At 42.9% G+C, this 23,937-nt stretch overlaps 1 protein-coding gene across 1 annotated transcript in view; it reads right to left on the bottom strand.

Annotated features, from left to right (window-relative positions):
* Positions 1 to 23,937, bottom strand: part of LOC138589692 (prickle-like protein 2) — a 38,125-nt gene that overhangs the window by 2,135 nt on the left and 12,053 nt on the right. The window contains exons 2-8 of the mRNA XM_069660096.1: positions 8,248 to 8,432; positions 4,473 to 4,586; positions 4,211 to 4,348; positions 3,542 to 3,745; positions 1,782 to 1,968; positions 1,005 to 1,159; positions 72 to 873 (exon numbers count right to left, since the gene is read on the bottom strand). Coding sequence (XP_069516197.1) covers positions 72 to 873; positions 1,005 to 1,159; positions 1,782 to 1,968; positions 3,542 to 3,745; positions 4,211 to 4,348; positions 4,473 to 4,586; positions 8,248 to 8,379 — 1,732 coding nt within the window. The 5' untranslated portion in view covers positions 8,380 to 8,432. The remainder of the gene's footprint in view (positions 1 to 71; positions 874 to 1,004; positions 1,160 to 1,781; positions 1,969 to 3,541; positions 3,746 to 4,210; positions 4,349 to 4,472; positions 4,587 to 8,247; positions 8,433 to 23,937) is intronic.

The raw sequence follows: 23,937 nt of genomic DNA, 5'->3' as shown, positions 1-23,937 counted from the left end.
ACATGTCAGTTTTTTACATTACTCGGCATTATATCATATTTTAAAATACTTTGTCATTAGCAGAACTTTACCTGTAGCATTGGACATGGTGAGGGAGTCCATGGATCCACGAGGGGTCTGTTCTAGTGGAGTCAGAGGCTCGTTGAAGCTCATGGCATTGATGGGATTCCTCCTGGTCAGCGGGGGTCTGCCATCTCTCTGGAATCCATGCAGGCTGATGCTCCTCTTGTCAGAGATGCCCTGGTTCTGGCTAGACATCTCATTGAAGCTCATCTGGGTGCGTAGCTTATTGGGCCTGAACTCATCCTGGCTGTGGTGGGTCCAGTTTTCATTGAAGGAGTGGCCCCTCAGAGCGGCCATAGGGGTCCTCTTGGTGTTGCCTTGTTCCTTTCCCCAGGAATCTGGCCTCTTCACTGGGTTGGCAGGACTCTGAGCTGGAGGATGAGCGTTTGCGTTGGGATTGTAGCCCTGCCTGAGGTTACACTGACCCAGCAGATGTATGGGTGCTGGTGTGGGGGAGGTTGCCAGCTGGGGGCCCTCGTAGGCAGCGGGGACGTAGGGGTCATCCCGGCTCATCCACACCTGGTTAAGGCTCGGTGCTCGGCTCGGAGTGCGGCTGGGTGTGCGATTAGGTGTCCTGCTCGGGGTCTGGCTAGAAGAGAGGCTTAAACGGTCCATCTGTCCGGAAAGGGGATCACTTTCAGCCGACAGACGGTCAGGCATGGGTGGAGGAGCTGACTGGCGAACCTCCACGCTCCGCCGCTCCTGCTCCGCATTTCTGCGCTCCTTTTTCCCAATCTTGGTGCTGTGGCGGGATTCACGGGAACGGGCGCTTTGGAAGGCAGAGTCTGAGGAGTCGGACTCATCTGGATCCTGAATGGTAAAATAAAACAGATCAGCCCACTGACTTAATTCCTTACATGTTAACATTCTGTTTAATGTAAGTATGAGTGTCCCTTAAAGAAAAATATATAATTCAATAACGTAGTTTTTTTATTACCCACCTGCCCGGCGCTGCAGGATCGTGAGCAGAAGATCTGCCCCTGCTTTGGCAGGAAGGGGCGGCCCAGCAGGGAGCGCTTGCAACGGGCACAGCAAAAACATTCCTCAGTTGCGTGCCAGTGCTGACCATCGTACGTCATTTGGCCTTGGTCAATGCCTGAGGACAGAAGGGAAAAACAGAAATTTAATTTAAAAATTAAAAAAATAAAGTCTCGCTTTAACTGCTTAAAAAAGATAGCTATCTCTAACACTACTTTAAAATGTTATTTTACTTCATCTGTGCAGCTAATGAACCCAACACACACTCTCATTTTGGCCATCAGCCAGTAGGTTAAGCTCATTTCTGTCAGAAACGCCCCTAACGCTGAAATGATAAATGCATTAATAGAGCCTTTTTTCTCCTGGAGGAGAACTTGTGTAATTGTAAGATTGTGCATGATCACTTGATTTGCAAGATAGTCTGAATATATTTCACCAAGCCTGCTCCCCAGCTAGAGGAAGTAATCATCTTTCACAGCCCCCATCTGGATACAACATGGAAGCATCCTCCGAAACACACATTTTCACTGTTACTGGAGCTTGGGATGATAATAACCATCCACATCTCACTGCACTGACTCCGCCTCCCCGCAGCTGTGGCACACAAGGCTCACAGAGCTGATAACACCCACACTCACAATAAATAGCTCTTAGTGTTAGAAAAACATGTCAATGTGTTTTGGTAACAGTTAAAGGACTTACTGCAGCAACAATAAACCTGCAGGAAAGAAGTGATGTACCTATGTGTTCTCCACATGCGTCACAGTACTCTGCATAAAGGGACTCGAAGCAGTTGCAGCAGTGTGGCCGTCCGTCCTTCATGATGTAGCGCTGGCCTCCGAGGGTGGTCGCACACTCGTAGCAACAGAAGTGCTTCATGTGCCAGTGCCTGCCCTCTGCCTCGGTGCATTCATCAGCAAAGATTATCTGCGTGACCCAGACATTACATTAATCAGCAGGGGTACTCAGAGATTCAATGAAGTTGAATTGAGGTCATGAGTTAATGTAAAATGAGTGACAATGTTTAAGAAGTCTCACCGAATAATCCTTGGATCATGATTATTTCATAATATTTTTATGTTTGCCTGGGACAGTGGTTCTTTCTACTTTAACTGATGACTGTAAATATAGATGGAGGACGCGTCTCCATCTGCTCCCATTGTACAAAAGTGATACCAAAATAGCCCCCGTGACAGACGCTGCCATCTTGCAATGGGGACGTCATATGGAGCCAGAGACTGTGCAGTAGAGTTTACTGGGTGAAGTGGCCGTAGCTACTTCTGCTAACCAAAACACACGCTTAACCTACTGAAAAAACAGCAAGGATCCCGCATGGCGGCGTGTTTAACAGCAGAACAGCTTCTTGTGTTGGTCTGTGGTTAACGTTCACAGGTATGGAAACTTTAATGACTGTAGTGATTGTTTTAGTTAAGTCTCCTCTCGCTGTTTGTCCTCCACTTCACTAATCAGGAACAGATGCAGGAGCAGTATTTGTCAACAGAGCTGTCAATCATCCTTTCTACAGCATCAAATAACTAATTAAAAAAAAACTGAGAAACATTTATTTGGCGTGTATTTCAATTTTGTAGTTTGACTCATGTCCCATCTGTTAACATGGAGGAGGCGGGCTTTATGACCTATACTGCAGCCAGTCAGCAGGGGGCACCCGAAATGTTTTGGCTTCACTTTTAGGGAGCTGTCATGTCGTCCATCTTTTTATACAGTCTATGGTTTTAACCAAAGTCCCCTCATAATTGAGCAACGTCTTTATGATTACGTGACATTACATGTTTAGTGTGTTGTTGACAATTAAACCACAAAGGATTTTCCCCTCTCAGATTTTTTAAGGAAGTTATTCTTGGCGTCTCGGCCATCATATACAGAGGCTTTAATCCTCGATGCAGCGGCCCCGGGCTCAACTCCGACCCTCGGCACTTTGCCGCGTCTCATCCCCACTCTCTCTTCCCCCATTTCTGCCACTATCCGCTGTCCTCTCTCTAAAATAAAAGGTATAAAAAGCCCCCAAAAATAATCTTTAAAAAAACGGAAGTTATTCTTAGTGATTAAATAAGAAAATAAAAAAAATATTTTGTAGAGAACTACTTTTTAGTTTTTTCCCTTACAATCAATCTCTCAAAATCTTTCATGTCAATTAAGCATGTGATATCAGCTGTACAGAACTCCTTCTGGGTTAAGGAAATCTAACAATTTGTACCAATAACAGCACGTCTCAGATGAATAAACATGGATACCCGTGCTCCTGCAAACCTTACCAGACTTCATTTTTGCCCACAGCACTGTGGCCAGAGTTATTGTTATTGTTATCTCAGGCCTGCTTGCCACACATTATGGTTAGATAACAAGCAGACTTTCTGAGACATGGCATGAAAACTGAGACATATTTTCTCTCCAGACCAGTTTAAACCAAATCCAAGTCTCTGAGCTATGAACCATTCAGCCATTTCCAACCCTGAAGGGCTCCAGGCCCAGACAGGCGCACCTCATCACAGGCACAGCAGCGGGGCTTCAGCCTCTCGGCATGGTGCCGGCCACAGAAGACCTTGCCATCCTGGTAGAAGTAGATGAGATCCACCAATAGTTCCTCACACATGCCGCAGACAAAGCAATGAGGGTGCCAGCATTGTCCATGACCTGCCCTCGCAGCAAAAACCACAATGTCCCCTCCGTTTATTTGACCACCACACTGTACGAGAGGAGAGGCAGGAGAGGAGAAGAGGGGAAAGGTAAGGGAAGGCAAGAGAGGATAGGATAGGAGAGGGAAGGTAAAGTGATGAGATACGATGAGAGGAGAAAAAAGGAAAGGACAGGTAAGGACAGGGATCATGTAAGAGGAGAAGAGGCAGAGAAAAATAAGAATACACACCGTCAGAAGTAAAGAGAGAGTCAGAAGATGGTACTTGAAATTACCATTATCTTTCCAAGATTGAAATGTTTTCTTATTTATCTCCGTTTCATTTATCTGATGAAACATCAAAGAGGAGCCCATGCAAGCAGGACCGAGAATATCATAAGAAAGGGGGCTGAATCACACTGATGGAATAGAAAATGAAAAAGCCTTAAAAGTTATTGGGAAAGCTTATTTGATATCTTGAGTGAAATGGAGGATAAAAGGGAATAAAGAGGATAGAAGGATAGTTGTTGATTTTACCTTGTCACAAATGGCTCCATTAATGGTGAGAGGGAACGGACGCACATTGCCTCTTCCCAAGTTGTCCTTTTTCCGTTGGTTGCTGAAGAGCTTCAGCTCTCGTTTCTCCTCCTCATCCAATGCGTTGCAGTAGCGTACCTGCGTAACATAATTCATCATCAGGTATCATCATGCAAAGCTGGAGTGTTTCCTGACTGCAGGATTTGATCACAACAACAGAAAAAGTGTGAGCATTAAAGAAGAAAATGTAGCGCTGCTTTACCTCGTTGTCATGTGGTGGCAACTGGTGAAGCAGTTGCTTGATGCGGTATTTCTCTCCAGGGCTGTTTATGTAGGGGACCTTCTCTTCTGGTAAGGAGTTATAATACTGATGCACCTGAAACATACGGTACAAACATACAGTTCTGATACTGCATAACTATAAGTATTCAAGTGTTTAATCCTCAAATGAAGTGTTGGCGTGTTAGGGAACAGTTCCCTGTTTCCTCATCCAGCAGAAATGAAACAACATAAGCATTCCTTTCAGTGTTTCTGGTCACCTGATGAAGGCAAGATACATTTTCATCCTCCTTTAACCACGAGGTTCATCCTCTGTGCTAGTCGCTTTGCTGTTTGGTGCAGAGCATGTAGTTTACAGTTGGTACACTCACACAGTTCTTTCATTAAAAAATGGCTGCCTGCTGCAGCCAAAAACAATTCTGATCAGCAGCTTAGTGGACCTGACAGAACAACACAGTGTCACAGCAGCTCCTACAACTGTCACAAAATGTGTCAATAAGATTTGTTTACATGGACTCAAGTACAAGAGCAAAACCTGTTTGTAATGTGCATTTTCTTGGACTTAAATACATGACATGTTAGTTATTACAGTTATGTGCCAGCACTAAGAGAGTCAATGCAAAGTGCATGTGGAAGAAGTAGAAGAAAGCTCTTCTAGGATGCAGTTAACGTTGTGAAATGTTGTAAGATTAAAGGTATAATAAGTAGGATTTTCCTAGAAAAATAAAATACAGATTTTCACAAATATAATATAATATAAATCATCACTTATTGGCCTCTGTGTTAGTGAGTGTGTGTGCAGACCCCTGTGAGACCCTTCCCTCTGCATCTATTGTGTTGTTTCACTTTGCACGGGACGTTTTCAGGAGGGGCGCTTTTGTGGTTCCCTGAGCCAATCACAGCGTATAGGTGAGTGTGGGAGTGGTTCAAATTAGCAACTGGGCCCCATTTAGACAGGCGAACCTGGCGAACATTGCTAGCGCAAAGTTGACCGGCAGTTAGCATTCTAGCGCAACAGTAACCGTGGGTTAGCATGCTAGCGCTAAGGGAACTGTGATGCTGTCGATGCTGATGAAGAGCCCAGGAGGAGGGGCCCAGTTTGAATGTGTTGAAAACAAAATGTAAGGAAAAATCCGACTTATTATAGCGTTCAGGCACCAGCCTGTTTGAATCGACCTATACTGTTGTATCAATCGGAGGACTTCCTGGCAGGTTTAATCTACTGTACTTCATTAATTCAAAGTGAAAGACCCACCTAAATTAATCTGAAATTACTTTCAAATTAATTTATCGCGGTCTTCATGCAAATAGAATTTGTTTTTGCTGTACCCTCCAATATCGCTGCCCTTGGAAATTAGTGTCTGGGATTTACAATGAGTGCTGTGCTGCTGCTGCTGCTGCTGCTGCTGCAGACACATCCTTGAACAGCATCAGCTTCTTTAAAAATTCAACAGCTAATATTCGCAGTGCTTAGAGGAAATCTCAGTTATCCATACTGGTATTGACATTACAATTCATGATGTAGAAGCACGTCGTAGCCATGGCCTGAACCCCTCTTTTGTATTTGCATGTTAACAGTTGAAAAGGAGAAAACCTTGGTTGGTAAACACTTAAACAACGCAGAGCAATGTCGTCAATTGTGTCTGATTTTCAGCGAAACAGCCTTTGACACAAAGTGGTCTCGTCTTCGGTGCAGAGTAAAGATCTATTCTGTTGAAGTTATGATAATCAGAGGGGTGGAGTGAGAGGCAGAGGACGTGTGTCTCTGTAAGTGCTGCCCCTTAGATTTCCTTTGATCCACCCACTTCTACGCTTCGGAGGGTGACACTGAGCCTTGTGCCAGTTCTCCCAGTCAGGGTCATTTGAGGTGACAAAACTTCAGTCCACGATAAAATTAAAGAAGGACAGCTCGGAGGGACGGGGACAGGCGAGTCCGTGTTCTCTCTCATGCTGCGTATTTTCTTTGCTGTCTGTCAGGTTGCAAAAACAATGAAACCGTAATACCTGCCTTGATAGCTATTGTATCACAAGTATCAATTCATTGTGTCTGGCTTGGTGAAAAAATGCTTGTTACCATTCCCAGAGTCCGTTTTCCCATATCGACCAACAGCCAAAACCCAGAGCTCATCACTTATTTTTTATTTTATAAAAGACTTAAGGAAGCTGATAACTAACTGAAGATGACTTAAAATTGTTGCAGCTTAATAAATCTCGATCTGCTAATAGATTCACTGATTTGTTCAAACTAAGTTCCAACTTCTGTTCTCGTTCTCACTAAATTCTGTATTTTCTAGCACCTAATCGAATTGGAATAGAGAAAGCATAGTGGTGGATGGTTTTGACAATAAAGGTGGGTAAAAGGGAGAAACATGCTTTTACATGATGTGTTGTAACCACTATTAGAGTATCTTGTATGAATACAGTGAGTATCTGTGGTCAGCAGTAGGAACATTTTGTCGAACAATTTGGAAATGATGAAGTCAATTCTAACAAAAGTGAAACTCATTAGCACAAAAACTGTCGTTCAAAAATGGGATTTTTCTTATCTGGCAGCTCCATTTACTGTACTACATGAAAAGTTGATTTGTCTTTTTAAAACGCGAGTCACATTAAATGACACTGTGTGAAAAGAAACCCATAGTGGCAGGCTTAAAAATTATCACATTCAAGTGTATTAAAAAAAGCAACAGGCAGCTACAATTGCCTCCACCCCCCGTTGGATTAGAGAGACCGCAGCCTCTTTCAGCATCCTGTCAAGATGGCTGACTGGAGAAAATGACTGTTATCAGCCCGGGCTGTCATCTGTTAAGAGAACCCTAGGAGGCCCGTTGTATTAGAGGGCTGCCCTTCCACAAGACACTTCCTTTGTTCATCCACAATATAGTTGAACAGTACCGTGTTAATCTTATGGAAGAGCTGCAGGAAAACAGCCACAAAATACAAAAAAAAGCGATGGAGGAAATATCTTCCTCTGGATGTGCACAATTGATTACATTAGCCTGGTCATGCATGCAATTAAAAGGCATTAAAACTGCAAATGAGTCCTGACAGGGAATTGTGAAACCTGGACGCAAAAACACATTTCCAATTAGATTCCTCCAAACATTCACAGCCTCTAATTACTTTAATTCCTGCGGGTCTAAATCTGCAGAACGCAGAAGAAAGTGAAGCTCAGGCCTCCAAAAGCATCATAAAATGAAACATTACTGTATTGTAACACTTCTACAATCTCATCTCTTTTTAGGGAAATGTTATAATCGTCTTCTGCTGATGGAGGAAATTGCTTTTTATGTGAGATGGGCCTCCAGTTTGATAAACACTGTAGATTTCAGTGTAAGAAAGCTGATCTGTGATTCAGACGACGCTTCCTTCACTCACTGTAATCAGCTAATCAGTCGGTGGTTCCTTTACAAGATCTTAGTTCTGGTTGTCGTTCAGTCCGACTGTGTTCTTACACAGTGTCAGCTTTAACACTGACAGATGAAAAATGTCTTTACAATTAATCCTCCATGAAATGCCTGACAGCTAAGTCTCAATGATTTACAAGTCATCACTGCTTTTCCCTCCTCCCCCCTCCAGCCCAAAGACACAAAAAAAAAAACATGGAGGAGATTTAAAATGCCACAGATACTTTATCGTCGAAATGATTTAAATCTTCTGACCAATGTGGTTCAAACAAACAAAGCATTAGCTGATGAAGCAATGAGTAGGGATGGGGGAGTTAAATGTAACTGCAAGGTTGTGGAGCTTCTGTTTACCTGCTCGGGACTGAGGCCGGGGGGCACCCAGACGTACTCCTCCAGCGCGCATCCAGAGTCATCATCAGAGGTTGAGTTCCTCTGGAAGTCGTACATCAGCTTGGTGATGGTCTTCTCCATCTCCAGAGACATGGCTGTCACAACATGCTCCGCTACACAAACCGCTTCAGTGGACACAGGTATCCCTGTGTGAAGGAAACAGACAAGATAGTGAGAAAGGAGGCAAAGTCTGTGTGTCCTTACTTCAGGCTTCAGGTGAAACGTGCAGGTAGATTCTGCTGCAATAACCATGGAGTGAAACAGGCATGTAGAAAAAATGAGTTAAATTATACTGTCTTACTTTATAAATTCACAGGTTAATAAACATCAGCGCTCCAGATTTGTGAACTGCATTTAAGGTGTATCAATAAGACCCGGAAAGACCCGCTTATAGATGCCGATTGTCTCTTTTCCCATTGCCAGTGAAGTATACTCCTGTTGGTCTCTTTTCTGCTGCGTCACCGTCTGATGCGCTGGAAACAGGGTTAGTAAACAGTGAAGATGTTACGGTGGTTAGGTCTTTATTGTATCTATTACTCATTCAGTCTGTTTATCAAACTCGGCGACAACAAATTTGTTCGATGTTCGAGCGCTGCTCGGACGGAGACGGGCGGAACTTGTAGCTGAGATGACGAGGAGTCGCAGAAGTTACCGACGGAGCAGAGCATCGCGCCAGAAAAGGGGCGGAGATTAGCGTGTTGACACGGGTTTTGTGTTCCCATCAATGCCTACCTGGGTCTACTGCAGAGTCACATGACCCGGGTCTGAATGTTGATTGTAGCCTTTCCCATTAAGCAAAAAAGCCAGGTGTTAGCGGGTGTTAATGTGTTTTTTGACCTGTGGGAAAAGGGCTTAAGGTAACTGGATTAATCCTTTGGGTGCCATGAATGTATGTTCAGAATTACATGGCAATCCATCCAATAGTTGATGTGACATACACATAGAAACATAACTGTACATCTCATAGTTGCTTTAGAAAGAAAAGTCATTAGGTCACCAAAGTCAGTAAGATTCATCCTTTGGGGATCATGAATGACTGCAATTCATGGCAATCCATCCAGTAGTAGTTAAAATATTTCAATCTGGACCAAAGTGGTGGATCAACATTGCCGTCCCTCGAGCCACAAAAATATTAGTGTTAGTGTATGTACACTATATCTCCCAAACAATGCAGTCCCAACCCATGAGTATCTGCAGTCATCGCTGTATCTGCATTCATGGCTTTACTTGAATGTCTGGAGCAGAGATCAATTCCGGCTTCTCCTCCCTCTCGCTGTTTGAGAGGGGAACAGCTGCACACATTACTGACACATGAATAATTAACAGGACTAGGTATCGCCTCCACCACCTAAGTATGAAAATGAAATGCTTTTCAGGCAACCATGATATCTACTGAGCCGGCAACAAGCAGGAAGGAGTTTACATCTCACGGCTTGTTATTTAGAAAGCTGATGAGTGGAGAGATATTGGAGTCAATTAGTGTAAAGCGGAAGAAAACAAACTTGGTTCCAAACAATGTCACAAGCTGATATAAGTTGAACAGTGATTAATGACATTGTAATGTAATCACAGAGAACAATCTGATCCACTTGGAGTGGAAATGCCAGCACAGGGAACCGAGACGTCAGACGGGATGTTTCTCTCTGTATCTGGAGGTCATTTATCAAGGTCACTGCAGTCCACTGACAAAAACAACACCGCGTGATGTTCGGTGAGAAAGTGCGAACAGGCCTTGACATTTCTGACTCGAAATGAATTCTCCTCAAACCACGAGACAGGTCTTTTCGGGCATTTTCAGACAGCAACACCATTTCCACAGCAGATTAGAAACCAGAAAAACAGAGCTTAAGCAGTGGCCAAGGAACAGCAGACATTTCCACAGACTGAGCCAGTGAGTCAGCCTCCATCCAGCAGAGCTGAGCACTGTTTATCTCTCTAAGATGGGTGCTGCTGATTTCTTTCAGAGGATGGATCACAGGTATGTAACCTTGAGCCTCCAGCCTGGCCTGAGGCTGTTCTTCATTAGTGTATGGAGGCTGACTGAGAGGAGGCCTGCTGGGAAGCCTGCAGCCTGTTGCACCAGTTCGCCATCAGTTCAAAAGTGACATTTATTTGTGATGAGAAATCCGATCAGGTGCTAAAGAACCCTGACAGGGAAGTTATTTGTTTTATTTCTGGGAGTTACAAGGAAATAGGGATTATTGATATTCAAGGTAGAAATTAGTCTTCTTGCTAAGAGGTTACGATATTTATTTAAGCATAAATCTTTGTGACTGGGTAGGTACACGTGTGCTAGATGCATGTGTATGTGTACTTGTGTTTGAAAGTTGGAGCTTACACGTTCCTATATGTATACTGCTTTATTATTATCATAAACACTACTACCTCATTCTCTTAATTAACTATGTCTTGTATGTTTGATTTTACACTGTTCGCAAAACTGCCATAAATAAAATGAAACAGAAAAGAAGAGGTAAAATGAGAAGATTGATACTACTCGTATTTGTACGTTAAATATGAAGCAGGAAGTGGTTAGCTTAGCTTAGCTTAGCATAATGTTTTGAACGTAGGGAACAGCTAGAATGGTTCTGTACTAAACCAAAATCTGCCTACAAACAACTCTAAAGCTAACCAGTTAACACATCATGTGACCATGTGGGTCATGTGGCCTCCAAACAGTCCAACACGCAACTGTCAAGAAAGCAAATAAGCCTGGTTCCCTTTTAATAACTATTTCCTCAAAGTCTCTTACTCAATAAGTAATTACATTTTTAGCTAAGCTAAGCTGAACTGTCAATATCACCGTTCATAATGCACAGTTATGTATTAATAGAAGCAGCAGTTAGATCACATTTTTGTAATGTTATGAAGCTTCGTCTGAACATCTTTCAGTGGGAAGTTCAGCCTGTTCCTGTTGACTCTCACAGCTCAGTCCATACAAAACTAGATCCAAATAGTATCTCAGAAGGTAACTATCTGCAACACACTTCTTTCTGTGACCTTTGTGTTTTGTTTTGTTTTTGTTCTCGGCTTTAAACCACACATTAAACAGCTGTAATGAAAACTGTCAGAAACCAGCCAGGAGACTGTCAAGCACATCTGATTTAGTGTAGTCAGTTCAGCTAAAGGATTTGGTGTTAAAGATTCATTTGTACAAGTACTCACCACGTCCAACTGAGCACTCACAAGAGAGATTGGTTGAATGTAGCCTAGCTTAGCAGAAAGACTCAAAGGAAGGCTAAACTAGGTTAGCTTTCATCAAAATGTGTACTAGCAAGCTAGCAACAGTTAAAGATTAGGAACTGTGTCCTGATATGGGATAGTGTGTAAAGTTGGGAGTTCACAATAAAAGGACTTTAAAGTGGCATGCTGAATTTGTTTTCAAGTGTTGGAAGGCAATTTTGTTGTAGCTAAGAACTTTCATGGCTTGTGCTAAGCTAGGCTAAACATGTCACAGTGCTATTTCTGATTGCAGAGATTATATCATTCTCCAGCTCCAGGTAAGAAACACCAACGACAGAGGGTGCATTTAAAGAAGGTGAAACGAGGGTACGCTTAAGCCCTTTTCCAGGGAAGACTGGAAGGAGCCTTTAAATGTAGCGGCACCATGATTCATTTTTGTGTTTTACCTGCTCTGACGACTCAAAATGTCTGCTGTGAAAAGGTCAGCACACTAGTGCTTGTAGTGAGCAGGAGTCCACTACCATCTTTTTAAGTATCTACAAATTGTAACAGTTCTGTGGTCTATTGTTTTTGTTTTTTTAAACAAGTGAGACTAATGTTACTTTTCTCAGCATTAAAACGACCAGAAGAACGACTGTGAAGCATGTGACATTCAATTTGCTCACACATTGTTAGACGGAGGGAATGACAGCGTCGCTGTGTGCACCAGTGCTTCGATTAATGGTCCCTTCACACCCTGCTTGTTAAGACGTACAGTAAGTCTCTACTGTGCATTGTTAAACAAAGACACAGCTTTGGTGTCAAACTGTTCCAATGTAATGAGTAGTCTTTACAGCCAAACTCCTGACTGAATGCACATTCAGCTGGTGCAGAAGGCTGCTGATGAGTGTGTGACTTTTTGACGTAATACACACTTGCCAGGCCGACGTGGTTAGTCATAACACACTCCTCTGTTCTTCCCCAGCAACACAAGCAGAGAGGACAAGTTGTGAACTTCTGTTTCCTGGAGGAGGCATACTTTTGGGTCATTCTTACATCAGAAAGATTTATTTGAGGATCTTTCACTGGTCTCCATTTTGTATTTTCTTTATTTTTGTAATGTGGTTGCCGTCCTTGAAGGAAACACTTGAATATTTCAGCCACATTAACACTGCTACATCTTAACAGAGCTCTACAACCGACGACTGACGGTCGAAATTATAGGGACAATCAGTTCTTTCTCTTAAATACCTGATTTAAATACATCCCAAACTAAATGTATTCTTTATATTCTGGGTTTCGGTGTTTTTGAGCACATTTGTAGAAGGCCCATGCTCTTATTATAAACACTGTGTAAAAGTCTAGAACAGATATGTTCAATCTTGGGCCTTACAGGACCAAGAGATAGCTCCTACTCTTTCAGACCAATCAATACACTTGCGAGCAGATAGGAGGAACTAATCAGTGAAATCACCTGCAGGAGGGAGCTGCTGCTGGAATAAAAAAGCCGCCGACTCCGTGCCCTCCGCTGAACATCTCGTCTGCAATCATTACAAACATCTGTCTTACTTTTTATTCATTATTTGACCTTTAAAGCCCAATGACGTCCTAATTAGCACCAATGATGTCACGGTCACTGTGCGGGTGCCACTTTAGGGCTCAAACGTCGATGGACAACGTCAAAAAGGTTTCATGTGTGTCAGGAAATGAAGCGAGCTGAGGGGTCGTTACTGTTGAATATTAATACTGTCTAAAAAGGTTGGCTGCAATGTGGTCCGCCTTCACTTAACGCACTTATTTTAAGTAATTATTATATAAGTTTTATCGTATAAACACTCTGAGTCAAAGTGTTTTTGGACACTGATTAACAAAGAAAGGTGAGAGAGAATGTCTTACAGTTTAAAAAAAAGCAACATTTAACTTTATTAACTTTAAAGGGGAATTAGTCCTTTTTATAGTCCCTGTATTTAAAATGTGTGCATGGATCCTTGCATGGATTAGTATAAAGAAAAAGAAAACTCATCCACGCTGTACCTCGGTGAGGCAGCAGTCAGCCAACTCTAGGTCAGTTCGAGAAACTCTGCAAGTTGCCGTGGCAACCGATTGGTGTGCAAAGTCTCGAACAACACCCATTTACTAGTGTGGTGAGAAATGTATGATTTTATTGATGTAACAATAAAGTACAAGCAGAGAGAGACCTGTTATTTTATCCATCCGACGTCGTCTAAGGAAGCTTACATCCTCCTTCAGCTTCTTTTTGTCACACGCTGTAACAGCGTTATATAACGGATAATGTACATGCTTCAGGCGTATCATGTTTTACAGATCAAAAACCATCACTGAATGTGAATCGAGTTTTTCTAGAATCTGCTCCTCCTTCGGTTAGATCCAATTAGCAGTGTCTTAATTCACACATAAATGAGCTGAGATTAATCAACATCTCCGTGCCCGAGGAGAGAAGATCTCTGGTAATTGGGTAATTTTCAGAACAAAGAGAAGATGCTCTGCGAATAAATTCACAACAGCTCCGCTTTTAGTGAGAGGAAAATACTCTTCAATACATACGGTAACTGGAAACAGACGGGGAAAGAGGAAAAAAATACGGAGCAACAATAGATGGAGGGCTGTAGATGCAGTGTTAAGAGCAACGCTTTTCCTTTTTCACGTGTCATGCTTCACCCACCTCCCTCCTTCCTCCTCCCATCCTCATGTGCCTCTGACAGGCTCTGTGTGGGTGTGCATGAGAGAAAGAGAAGGAGAGGCAGTGATGGAGAGAAAAAGCTCTTATTTATGTAAAAGCTGACATGAGAGGAGGTGCTCTGCTGAAGCGCAGAGCCTGACCAAGGCTCCATTAACTCATGGCGAGAGCAAGGCCGATCCAAATCAGCTACAGGCCCCGCCGTGACGGCAAAACATCCTTATCTCTCAGCACTGTACAGGCAACACAACTGGAATTAAAATGTCTTTTGGTTGACGGATTTTTCCTGAACATCACATCCGAAAAAAGCATTCACTCCTGTGTTCGCTCTAATACACAAACAAAGAGAATACTAATCGTCTCTACAGGTTCTTGGTTGTCAGCTAATCTCGGTGTTGTCTGTAGGCAATTATTTCATAGTAAACAAACACTGTGTGAAATTATTATTCCAACACGCAGTCATTAATCATCCTTTGCCTGTTGTGGACTCTGTAGCTGCAGTAATGTAGCAAACAACTGTTCAGGATTTATGAATGCTGTTAAACTCTTTACTATGTGCGTGAAACAACTGGAATCGGATGTAACTCCAAATTATGCGTCTCTGTGTTCTCTGCGGGGTAATGGCTGCACTCGACCACTTTCAGCAGCAGCACATGCTCACATACTCAGCACATCCGATGAAATATTAAAGCCTAGAGTACTGCGGAAGTGTTTGAGGATTTTTACCTCGTCTATGCGTGTATCTACCTGTGTGTAGTGGTTAAACGTAGGCTCCTGATGTTGAATTAGTTGTAGTGGTAAATCTGCCTGCGGGCCCCGTCTACAAAACTCCAAAGCACCAAACAGTTAAACAATATGTCCCCTGCAGACCAGGAGACTCGTGGCAGACAAATACATGATGCGACAAAATACATAAAAGGTCTATCATTGAAAATTTGAAATGCTGATTTTTTTTAGTGAGCCTCAGGGCTCAGTTTCACTCAGGAGAATAAAAACACCATCCCATAAATTGATGTTTTTGACTTACTGTAATGATTGTCCAGTATATCCTTTCCTTAAAAAGCAGCTCCAGTCATGTTTTAAGACGTATAAAAGGCTCTGCTTGAAATAATAAATTGTGTCTGATATTTTTTTCCTGCAAAAAAGGTTTAATTACCTTGTAAAAATCCTCCCAAAGCATCTCCTCCTTCTCCTGAATCTGCATAGTCCCCGCCCACTATGTGCTACGTTGCTCCTCCATCGTTTAGTCGCAAGTTGTTGAAACTTAGCTAGCTAGAAATGTAGTAATTAGTAGTAGTAACCTTAAAGTAATAATCTTAAAGATTTTCATTTAAATAAATGTCTGTTAAGTCTCTATCTATTTGAGGTAACACAATGCCCACTGATGAAAGCCTTTGCATTTGCAGTATATAGTAGTATTATGGACTGGGTGTCTGCAGCGACGTTCGTGGAAAAAATCACAAGCGGCACCCAGTTAGTGACGCGTTTTCCATCACCCAGCAGTGGTTGGTCTGCCAGAGAGGGTAGGCGGAGCTAAGCAGCTGCTTTTCCGGTCTCTGCAAGCGTTGCGAGTAAACAGTAATCTACTATGGCTGAACAAACAAAGAAAAGATCGATGACTACAGATACAACTTCAAAAATAAGTGAAAATCCAAAGAAACAGAAACAAATTGGACGCTCAGATGAAGGCAAACAGTCTGAAAAGGAAAGCGACCATCAGCAAAGAAAATCAAGAGTTACAGCGGTAACAAAGGGAGCCAACCGTAGACGTCTGGTTAAATTGGGAAGTGTCCTCCCATAATTAACGTATATCGCCATTGGGGGGCGCCCAAGAGAACCAAACTGAAATCTACCAGCAGTTTAATGTTAACAGTCAGTAGTGAGATTGCAAAAATTACGATGATGGTTACAGCTGGCTCGCGCATCGCTGAAGTGCTTGCCATAGGTTGCACATAATGATATGCGTAGCGTCAACACGTCCATTAACGGGATTGGCTCCTTAGATTTGTGACATCACAAACCTGCCAATCTGAAAACGTGTTGTTCAGCCTGTCCTTGGTACACTGCAGTTTAAAAGCAGACAGGCCCAGCCGTGGAGATGACTGCTGATGTTGTCCCTGATATGTCTTGTAGCACATGAGAAACACCACATGAAGATGTTTACATGGTAAAACACTTGGTTTCACTGGAGGGGGTCTTTAACAGGTGGACTACTGCTAAGACAATCGAACTATCAGGAATCACCAATAGATAAATACAAATATAAAATAAAAAGTACAAAAAAGAATAGTTTAGCGTTCAGTAATATTTGTTTCAATGTTGGCTTAAATTTCCAGTTCCATTTTTCTCTGCTTTTCCAACATCAGCGATGAAGAAAACAATCAAAGATGGCTCCTTTTTGTGTCATTAATATTCTCCCTATTATTCTTAGAGCACTTCTGATGGTAATTATCCGCCTAAGTGCTTTTCGCGTCTACAAAAACCCTCGAGGTGTTTTGAAGAGGAACAAGAGGATTTGGAAATTTATCAGATTAGTTGTGTTTTTACAAAACAAAAAGAGTGATGTGCTTTGATATCCACTCATTTTTACTGGTTCCATCCAGTGATATTGGGATCCTGCTACACTATGGCACTAATTTGTTGGCTCATCTCTGCACTCGCTTACATAATCGACTGATATAATCAATTTTACAGGACAGCAGATGGATGAAATGCGGCTTCATCCTCTTCACCTCGACCGGTTCCCTTCTGCAAATGGCTTCAAACGGCTCACCGGGTTCAGTTTGGATCGACACTCTCAGCTGAGCGTGTTCGATAACACTCAGAAACAGAAACATTGTGTGCTGAATCTTGAGGTTATAAAAAAATGGATGAAATTGCTGCCACATTGTGATGTCCCTGCAAACATTTAAATGTGTTTTCACACATTCACAGTGAAACAACAAAGCATTGTGGGAAGGATTGAAACAGTAACCTACATCTTCACTAACTGCTGTGTGAGCCTCCCTACTGGACGTACGACAGCCCCAAATGTCAACCCTTGGCCTCTTCCCCCTCCCCAGCTGACCTTATCTCTGATTAATAATAAAGGGTTACACACAAACACACACACACAAACGACTGCCCACGCACACACCTTCCTATCCTTAGACTTCCTGCCTCTCTTGCCTCTCCCCCGACGTCAGGAGAATTATCTCACGCAGCAGGAGGCGGGTGCGCCGGAGCAAAGTAACCTTCCATACAGGATAATGGCACGGGCTCCGGTCTCCATGGATTCCGGCTGCTCGAGTAAATACATCAACCCTGGCCCAACACTCTTATATGCCCGTGAAATGAAAGGGGAAAAACTCAATAACAGCATCGCGACTGAGCAAGAGGCTCGACAGGAAATATGTTATTCGTTTATCTAAATGTTGGAAGACAGAAGCGGGAGATGAAAAAGAAGTTGTGTGTGTCGGTGTTGATTTGAGTAGGATGGAAGATGACTGCAGTTCTCTATATGCAAAAGAAATAGAGGCAATTTCGGCGTCCTTCATTCCTCCATCTTGTTTCTTTTTCTTAATGCACACAGAAGAGGAGGTGTGTGTGTGTGTGAGTTTTTGTGTTCATCAGCTCTCTGATTCTGCACAGAAAATCATTATCAAAGACGCTCATAAAAATACGCTCTGCTAGAAGCTGGAAAACCATCCTCACTTCTGCGCAAAAAAAAAAAGCAGCAGCGCTCACGAACCGATCGGCTCGGATTGGCTGTCAATACACCATCAAATCCGGAATTATGTAACCCTTAATTCCAGCGACAAACGGCTTCTCTTGCAGCGCCAATCAGCTCATAATCCATTTATGGGGATTAAATTCTTACCGCAGCTTATTTGGATCAGGACTAACAAGAAATTAATTGAAAGGGGGTTTGACCCTATAGGAATAAAGCGGCGCCGGTTCAGCTGGCAGAACAGGCCGAGAAAAGCTCCGAGTGGGTGACGATGCTGGTGATATAATTGGGAACATAACACGCGCTCAAATTGTCTGCATTACTCATTCTGTGTTGTCATCAATAGCTGGAAGGACATCATTTTCATGTGATGGAGCTGCGGATCCCATAAGTACAGGCGGATAAACCGAAATGCTTTAATTTCAGCACACACACACACACACACACGGATCTGTTCATGCCCCTGATGTTCTAATTGCTGGAGGTGTGTTCCTGAAATCCAAAGTAGGACTCTCTTACCTACAGATGCACAAAATTTCACAAGGACCTGAAAAGCTGTAATTAAAGGGTGACACATTTCTGCTCCTCTCTCTCCCACTGTGTGTGGGATGGCCTGAAATAGAATTGCAGGGTTTCAACAGGCGAATCGCTCTCCACACACACACACACACTGCTGCACAGGCTCCATCCTGCGTCTCAGCCAGGGAAACGGATACTGTGTGTGTGTGTGTGTGTGCATTCTCTCTCCGTTATTTCATGAAAATTATCTGACGGACAGGCGTGATCGGGTATGATGACACGCGGGTCAGAGGAGCAACAAGCCGTCTCTGGGTCGGAAATGGCGCACACACACGAACACACACAAACACACACACACTGAAACACAGTGGTTTAAGTTTTCAGACCTGTGTGATTCACATACTGAAGCTGCTTCCTCTTGTATGATGCCTTTTACATCATCAGCCTGAGGGTGTAATCTTTAATATGGGGCCATTATGATTCCACAGAGCCTTGTATGTTTCATTTGTGCTATATCCGTGCAGGCGTGTATTTATTTGTCCGTGTGTTTGTGTTAATGTGCCTGTGAGAGGAAGAGAGAGAGAGAGAGAGAGAAAAAGAGTCTGTTGCTATGCATTTTTACACGTCCTCCCACTGCTCTCTTCACATCATGGCAGAGAGGAGCTGAACACAAGCTACCTGAGCCATTTTCCCTGTGATGCAACAACACTTTAGTAGTAAAAGCACTAAAAAGCCTGGGCGCAGCGTTCGAGGTCGGACGTTACCCTGAGCCGTCTTGATGCTGTGAGGGAAAAGGGCTTGAACCCCCTCAAATTGCTTGTTGTTTCACCAGATTGCTCCATTACTTAGGTGGATTCCAGGGTTACAGCGACGGGGATGTGCACTGGGTTTTTATACGGTTGGATCAAAGCACTGTTTTATTTTGCAGTTTAACCTGTGGTGAAGAGCCCTGCTATACGGGTCATTATGTAACTTGGTTATGTAACGCCTCAAGGTGCATGTTTGACTGAACGACTTCCTCCTTTCTCCCACTTATTGTAAAAAAAGTAACGTGCGGGGTTTCCAAAAAGGAACCGCGAAACAATGTCACATCTCAGGTGATCAAGTAGCCGACAAATTACACAACAAAATGCTCCAGTGGTCCACGAACTTCAGAACAAAACATAGCAGCATTTTTGGCACATTTCACAATCTGCTCTAAATCACTGTGAAAACAATCTGAAAATAAGCCTGTAGTGAACATTTTGTTACATTTAGGCACAAAACAACTTAATAAAGTTTTTGTTTTAAAGGGGGGGTATTATGCTAATTTCAAGGTTCATATTTCCCTCTGTGATACCTGTGGAGTAGCTAATTTTCCTCACACTGGTGCTCTGTGCAGGCCCTCATACAGCCTCTGCCTGAAACCACTCATACCCCTTTCCCACCTAAATTTAGCGCGTTGACGCAGGTTTTTTAGACCCAGGAAGACCTGCTCATAGATGCCGATTGTCTCTGTTCCCATTACCAGTGGAGTATACGCCTGTCGGTCTCTTTTCTGCTGCGTCACCATCTGACATCACAAATGCGCCGGAGACAGGGTTAGTAAACAACGAAGATGTTACAGTGGTTAGGTCTTTATTGTATCTATTACTCATTCAGTCTGTGTATCAAAGTCGGCGCTGACAAATTTGGTGATGTTCGAGCGCTGCTCGGACGGAGCCGGGCAAAATTGGTAGCTGAGATGACGAGGAGTCGCAGAAGTTACCGACTGAGCATAGCATCGCGCCGGAAAGGGGGCGGAGATTAGCATGTCAACACGGGGTTTTGTGTTCCCATCATTGCTGATTGGAGCCAAGGCAATAATTACCCGGGTCTACTGCAGAGTCATTTGACCCGGGTCTGAATGCCGATTGTAACTTTTTCCATTAAACAGATAAGCCCGGTGTTTGTGACATCACAAAGTGCAGCGTGTAGAAAAAACGGTGTGAAACCTGGCGTTCACAGCAGCCTGCAGACTGAGCTGAGGAGCCTGGGGATTACTCCAACATACTTTTACCTACAGATTTGAAACTCCAGTAACATTATGTCTTTAAATTAAGCACTGTGTTAAACACTCAGTATGTAATTTCTGCTACTATGCCACCAAAACAATAACAAAATATGTAGTTTTTCACATCATTAAGTATCGTGGGACCTGGGAATTGTAGTATTTGATACACAACTACCATTGCAGATAAAAATCTATCTCAGGTAAAAGTCATGTTCGTGGTCAAGGTAATACATTGAATTTTTATTCATGTAACTTTTAATAATGTAAACATTTCGCCAACTTCCTTATCACATCGTATCTTTTGGTGATCACAGGCGACAAAATGAAACACATCATTCCCTTGAATAAATTACGGATTACTCTACTTTCGGGCATTATTGGAAACATTTGGGATAATGTAAGAAAACAAAATTGAATTTAATGCAGAAAAGTTACCTACAAAGCTGTTATAGTGAGGGATCTTCATGGATTAGGAAGTGAAGAAACCAATGTTGAATGTCAAAAGGAAACAAAAAATGAATCGCAGTCTCTTGCATTTAAGTCCATCGTCCTTTGTTGATTACTGCTCCATAACTAAATGAAACCGAGAATAACTTGGTGTTACATAAAAAGATGATTAATTCCCAAAAAACTTGCATTAAGTTCCCTCAGTTGTTGCCAAGTATAATTACATCAGTGTAACTGTGGAACCTACAGCTTCCCTCATGGGCGACGTCCTGCTCTGAGAATGACACGCATATAAAACAGCAGCATCCACACACAGCCAGTGTGATGAATTATAAAAGAAGTAATTCATATAAAGCTATATTTTTTCTTTTCTGACGTCTATGACTGAAACCCACGGGGCTTCGATGTGACAGCACTGTGTGAATTTCACAATCTCAGCACTCTCTCCAGGAGCAATGCTATAAATCTCAATATATTTCCATAATCTCTCTTTTACTGGCGGGAAACCGGCCACAAACTTACCAAAAAAACATCTCAGAAGGGATGACAAATGGTTTCACGCTGCCATATAGGAAGTATTTACAGCATGTGTAGAGAGTTGTGCAAATGAAGATGCCTTTTGGTGTTCAGGACCGTCGAGACGAGGTAGGCTGATTAAGTACGAGTGCTACATCGGAGAGCGGAGTGTATTCTTGTTAGGAATTCACTGTATTTTCTAACAAACAGCAGATGGACCCAAGAGGAGAGAGTGTTGTTTTAAATATTGCTTCAGTATCACAAGGTCATGCGTCATTGTGCCGTAAACAAAGAGATAGCTCAATGTGAGCTGGAAACACGGTGTACTCTCGAGTGGACAAACCACCACCACCAACAACAGTTTGCTTCGGCTTTAAAGAAAAGGAATCGGATACTGACTGTGCAGAGTGGGGTGCCATCCTTAATTCAAAGGAGTGGGGAGAGTAGCCACTGACGGCATGATTCATTTGACACCCTCTGTTATTGTTGTAGCCTTTTTTTGGAAAACCAGTGCTTTTGTGCGGCGACAAAATCAACAATGCACAAGTAATGACTCACGCCGGAGTCGTTCTTAAAGCGAACAAAGCAATATAAATTGGCTTTGACAGTACAAAAGAAACAGACAATGTGATGGCACAAATCGATCAGATCTCAATGGATCAAGTCAAATCCCGACTACTTTTCTGAAAGGAACAAATCTGAACCCGTATGTGACGGCCCGGCGCTGCTGCAGGTGTTCCCTCTGGACTTGTTAATCTTTGAATCACTTACACGTCCATGACAGGACAACAGGCGGGGTATGCTGAGAGGAAAATTATATTGAGTGACTACCAGTAAGAGCATGATTACATATAGACCAGTGGGCGCTGCCATTATCTCTGGCTTTTTCACTGGCCTCTGACCTGAACCAGACTGCATCAGGAGGCTGCAGAAAAGTTTAATGGAGTTTAAACAGCAGCTTCTCTGCACGGTTGAATGAAGAACACAGGCAGACGTATTAGACAGCCATGACGATGCAACAAGTGCGCAAAAAGGCCAATTTCGCTGTGTGTACAGAGGTGATCAGCTACCATGAGCCTAAAAGCTATTCAGCTAACAGCTCAAAGATGTGGACTTTATCACAAAACATAATTAACTAATGAGAGAAACCTGGTGGCCATTAGCCGAGAGTGTGTGCGGCTGAAGGGCAACGACAAGATGTCGCACCTAAATGGGTTACAGCTCAGCAACAGGGACGGCGAATGTGTGTCTGTGTGTGTGTGTGTGTGTGTGTGTGTGGGCTGAGCCGAGGTGGGATAAAAGGAGCAATTATGATACCCACTCATTTTGTGATAAGAGCTGCTTCCAAGCTCGAGAAAGGGAAATAAATATATTAAGTATCTTAATAGAGGGTAGATACCGGAGTAAGATTCTGTGTGAGGAAAAAAACAAAAAAAACAGAAAGAGAGATGGAGATTATGTGGAGCAACATAAAAAAGGATAAAAGGATGACAAAGGAGGTGAAGAGACAAGGGGTCCGAGGGGAGAAGTCTCTGTTCCTGACTGAACTACAAATGGAAACCAATCAGCCTTGAAGAAGCCAGGTTCAAATTTAACCGCAGCTTCAAAGTTGTCAATCTGTCTGGGGCGAAAGAGCGCAGAAGGTCTAACAAACTTACACTCCTTTTTTTAACCATGTGTTTTCTTCATAGACTGTATAAAAAGAAAGACGACATGACAGCTCCCTAAAAGTGAAGCCAAAACATTTCGGTCGCCCCCTGCTGACTGGCTGCAGTATAGGTCATAAAGCCCGCCTCCTCCATGTTAACAGATGGGACATGAGTCAAACTATAAAATCAAAATACACGCCCAATAAATTTTTATCAAACATGGTTTCTGTCATTATAGTCAGTTCTTATCATGCTGATTTACATCCAAGTGTTCATTTTTCTGACAAGTTTATTTCTAATTAGTTATTTGATGCTGTCAAAATGATGATTGACAGCTCTGTTGACAAATTCGGCTCCTGCAGCCGATTAGTTTCGGGTGAGTAGAGCGGAGGACAATCCGCGAGTGGAAACGTAACTAAAACAATCACTACAGTCATTGAAGTGTCCATACCTGTGAACCTCAGACCAACACAGAGACGCTGTTCTGCTGTTAAACACGCCGGCGTGCGGGATCCTTGCTGTTTGTGGTTACTCGCCGATCTCTACTGCGCAGACTCTGGCTCTATATGACGTCACCATCACAAGATGGCAGCGCCTATCACAGGGGCTATTTTGGCATCAATTTCGTACAATGGGAGCAGATGGAGACGCGCTATATATACAGTCATTAGTTTTCTTTGATGTTAAAGCTAATTATAAAAGTTACAGTATAACCCGAGGCTGACATTTTAGGGGAAAGACAAATTAAAACGGGGGAGATCAAACATACAACTAACTGCTCTGGTCACAGGGAACTCCACACTTCAGACTCAACAGGTTCCTATAAGAACACCGATGTAGAAATCAATAGATTAGTTGCACAGTAAATAAATTCACTTCACAGTTAAAGACAAAATAAGCTAAATAAGACAGCTAATGG

This window comes from Semicossyphus pulcher, unplaced genomic scaffold (genome assembly GCF_022749685.1).
Source record: "Semicossyphus pulcher isolate SPU_LCO1_2020_fin unplaced genomic scaffold, fSemPul1.0.p SCAF_13, whole genome shotgun sequence".
In the NCBI taxonomy this organism is placed as follows: domain Eukaryota; kingdom Metazoa; phylum Chordata; class Actinopteri; order Labriformes; family Labridae; genus Semicossyphus; species Semicossyphus pulcher.
This window is presented reverse-complemented; position numbering and strand designations above follow the sequence as displayed.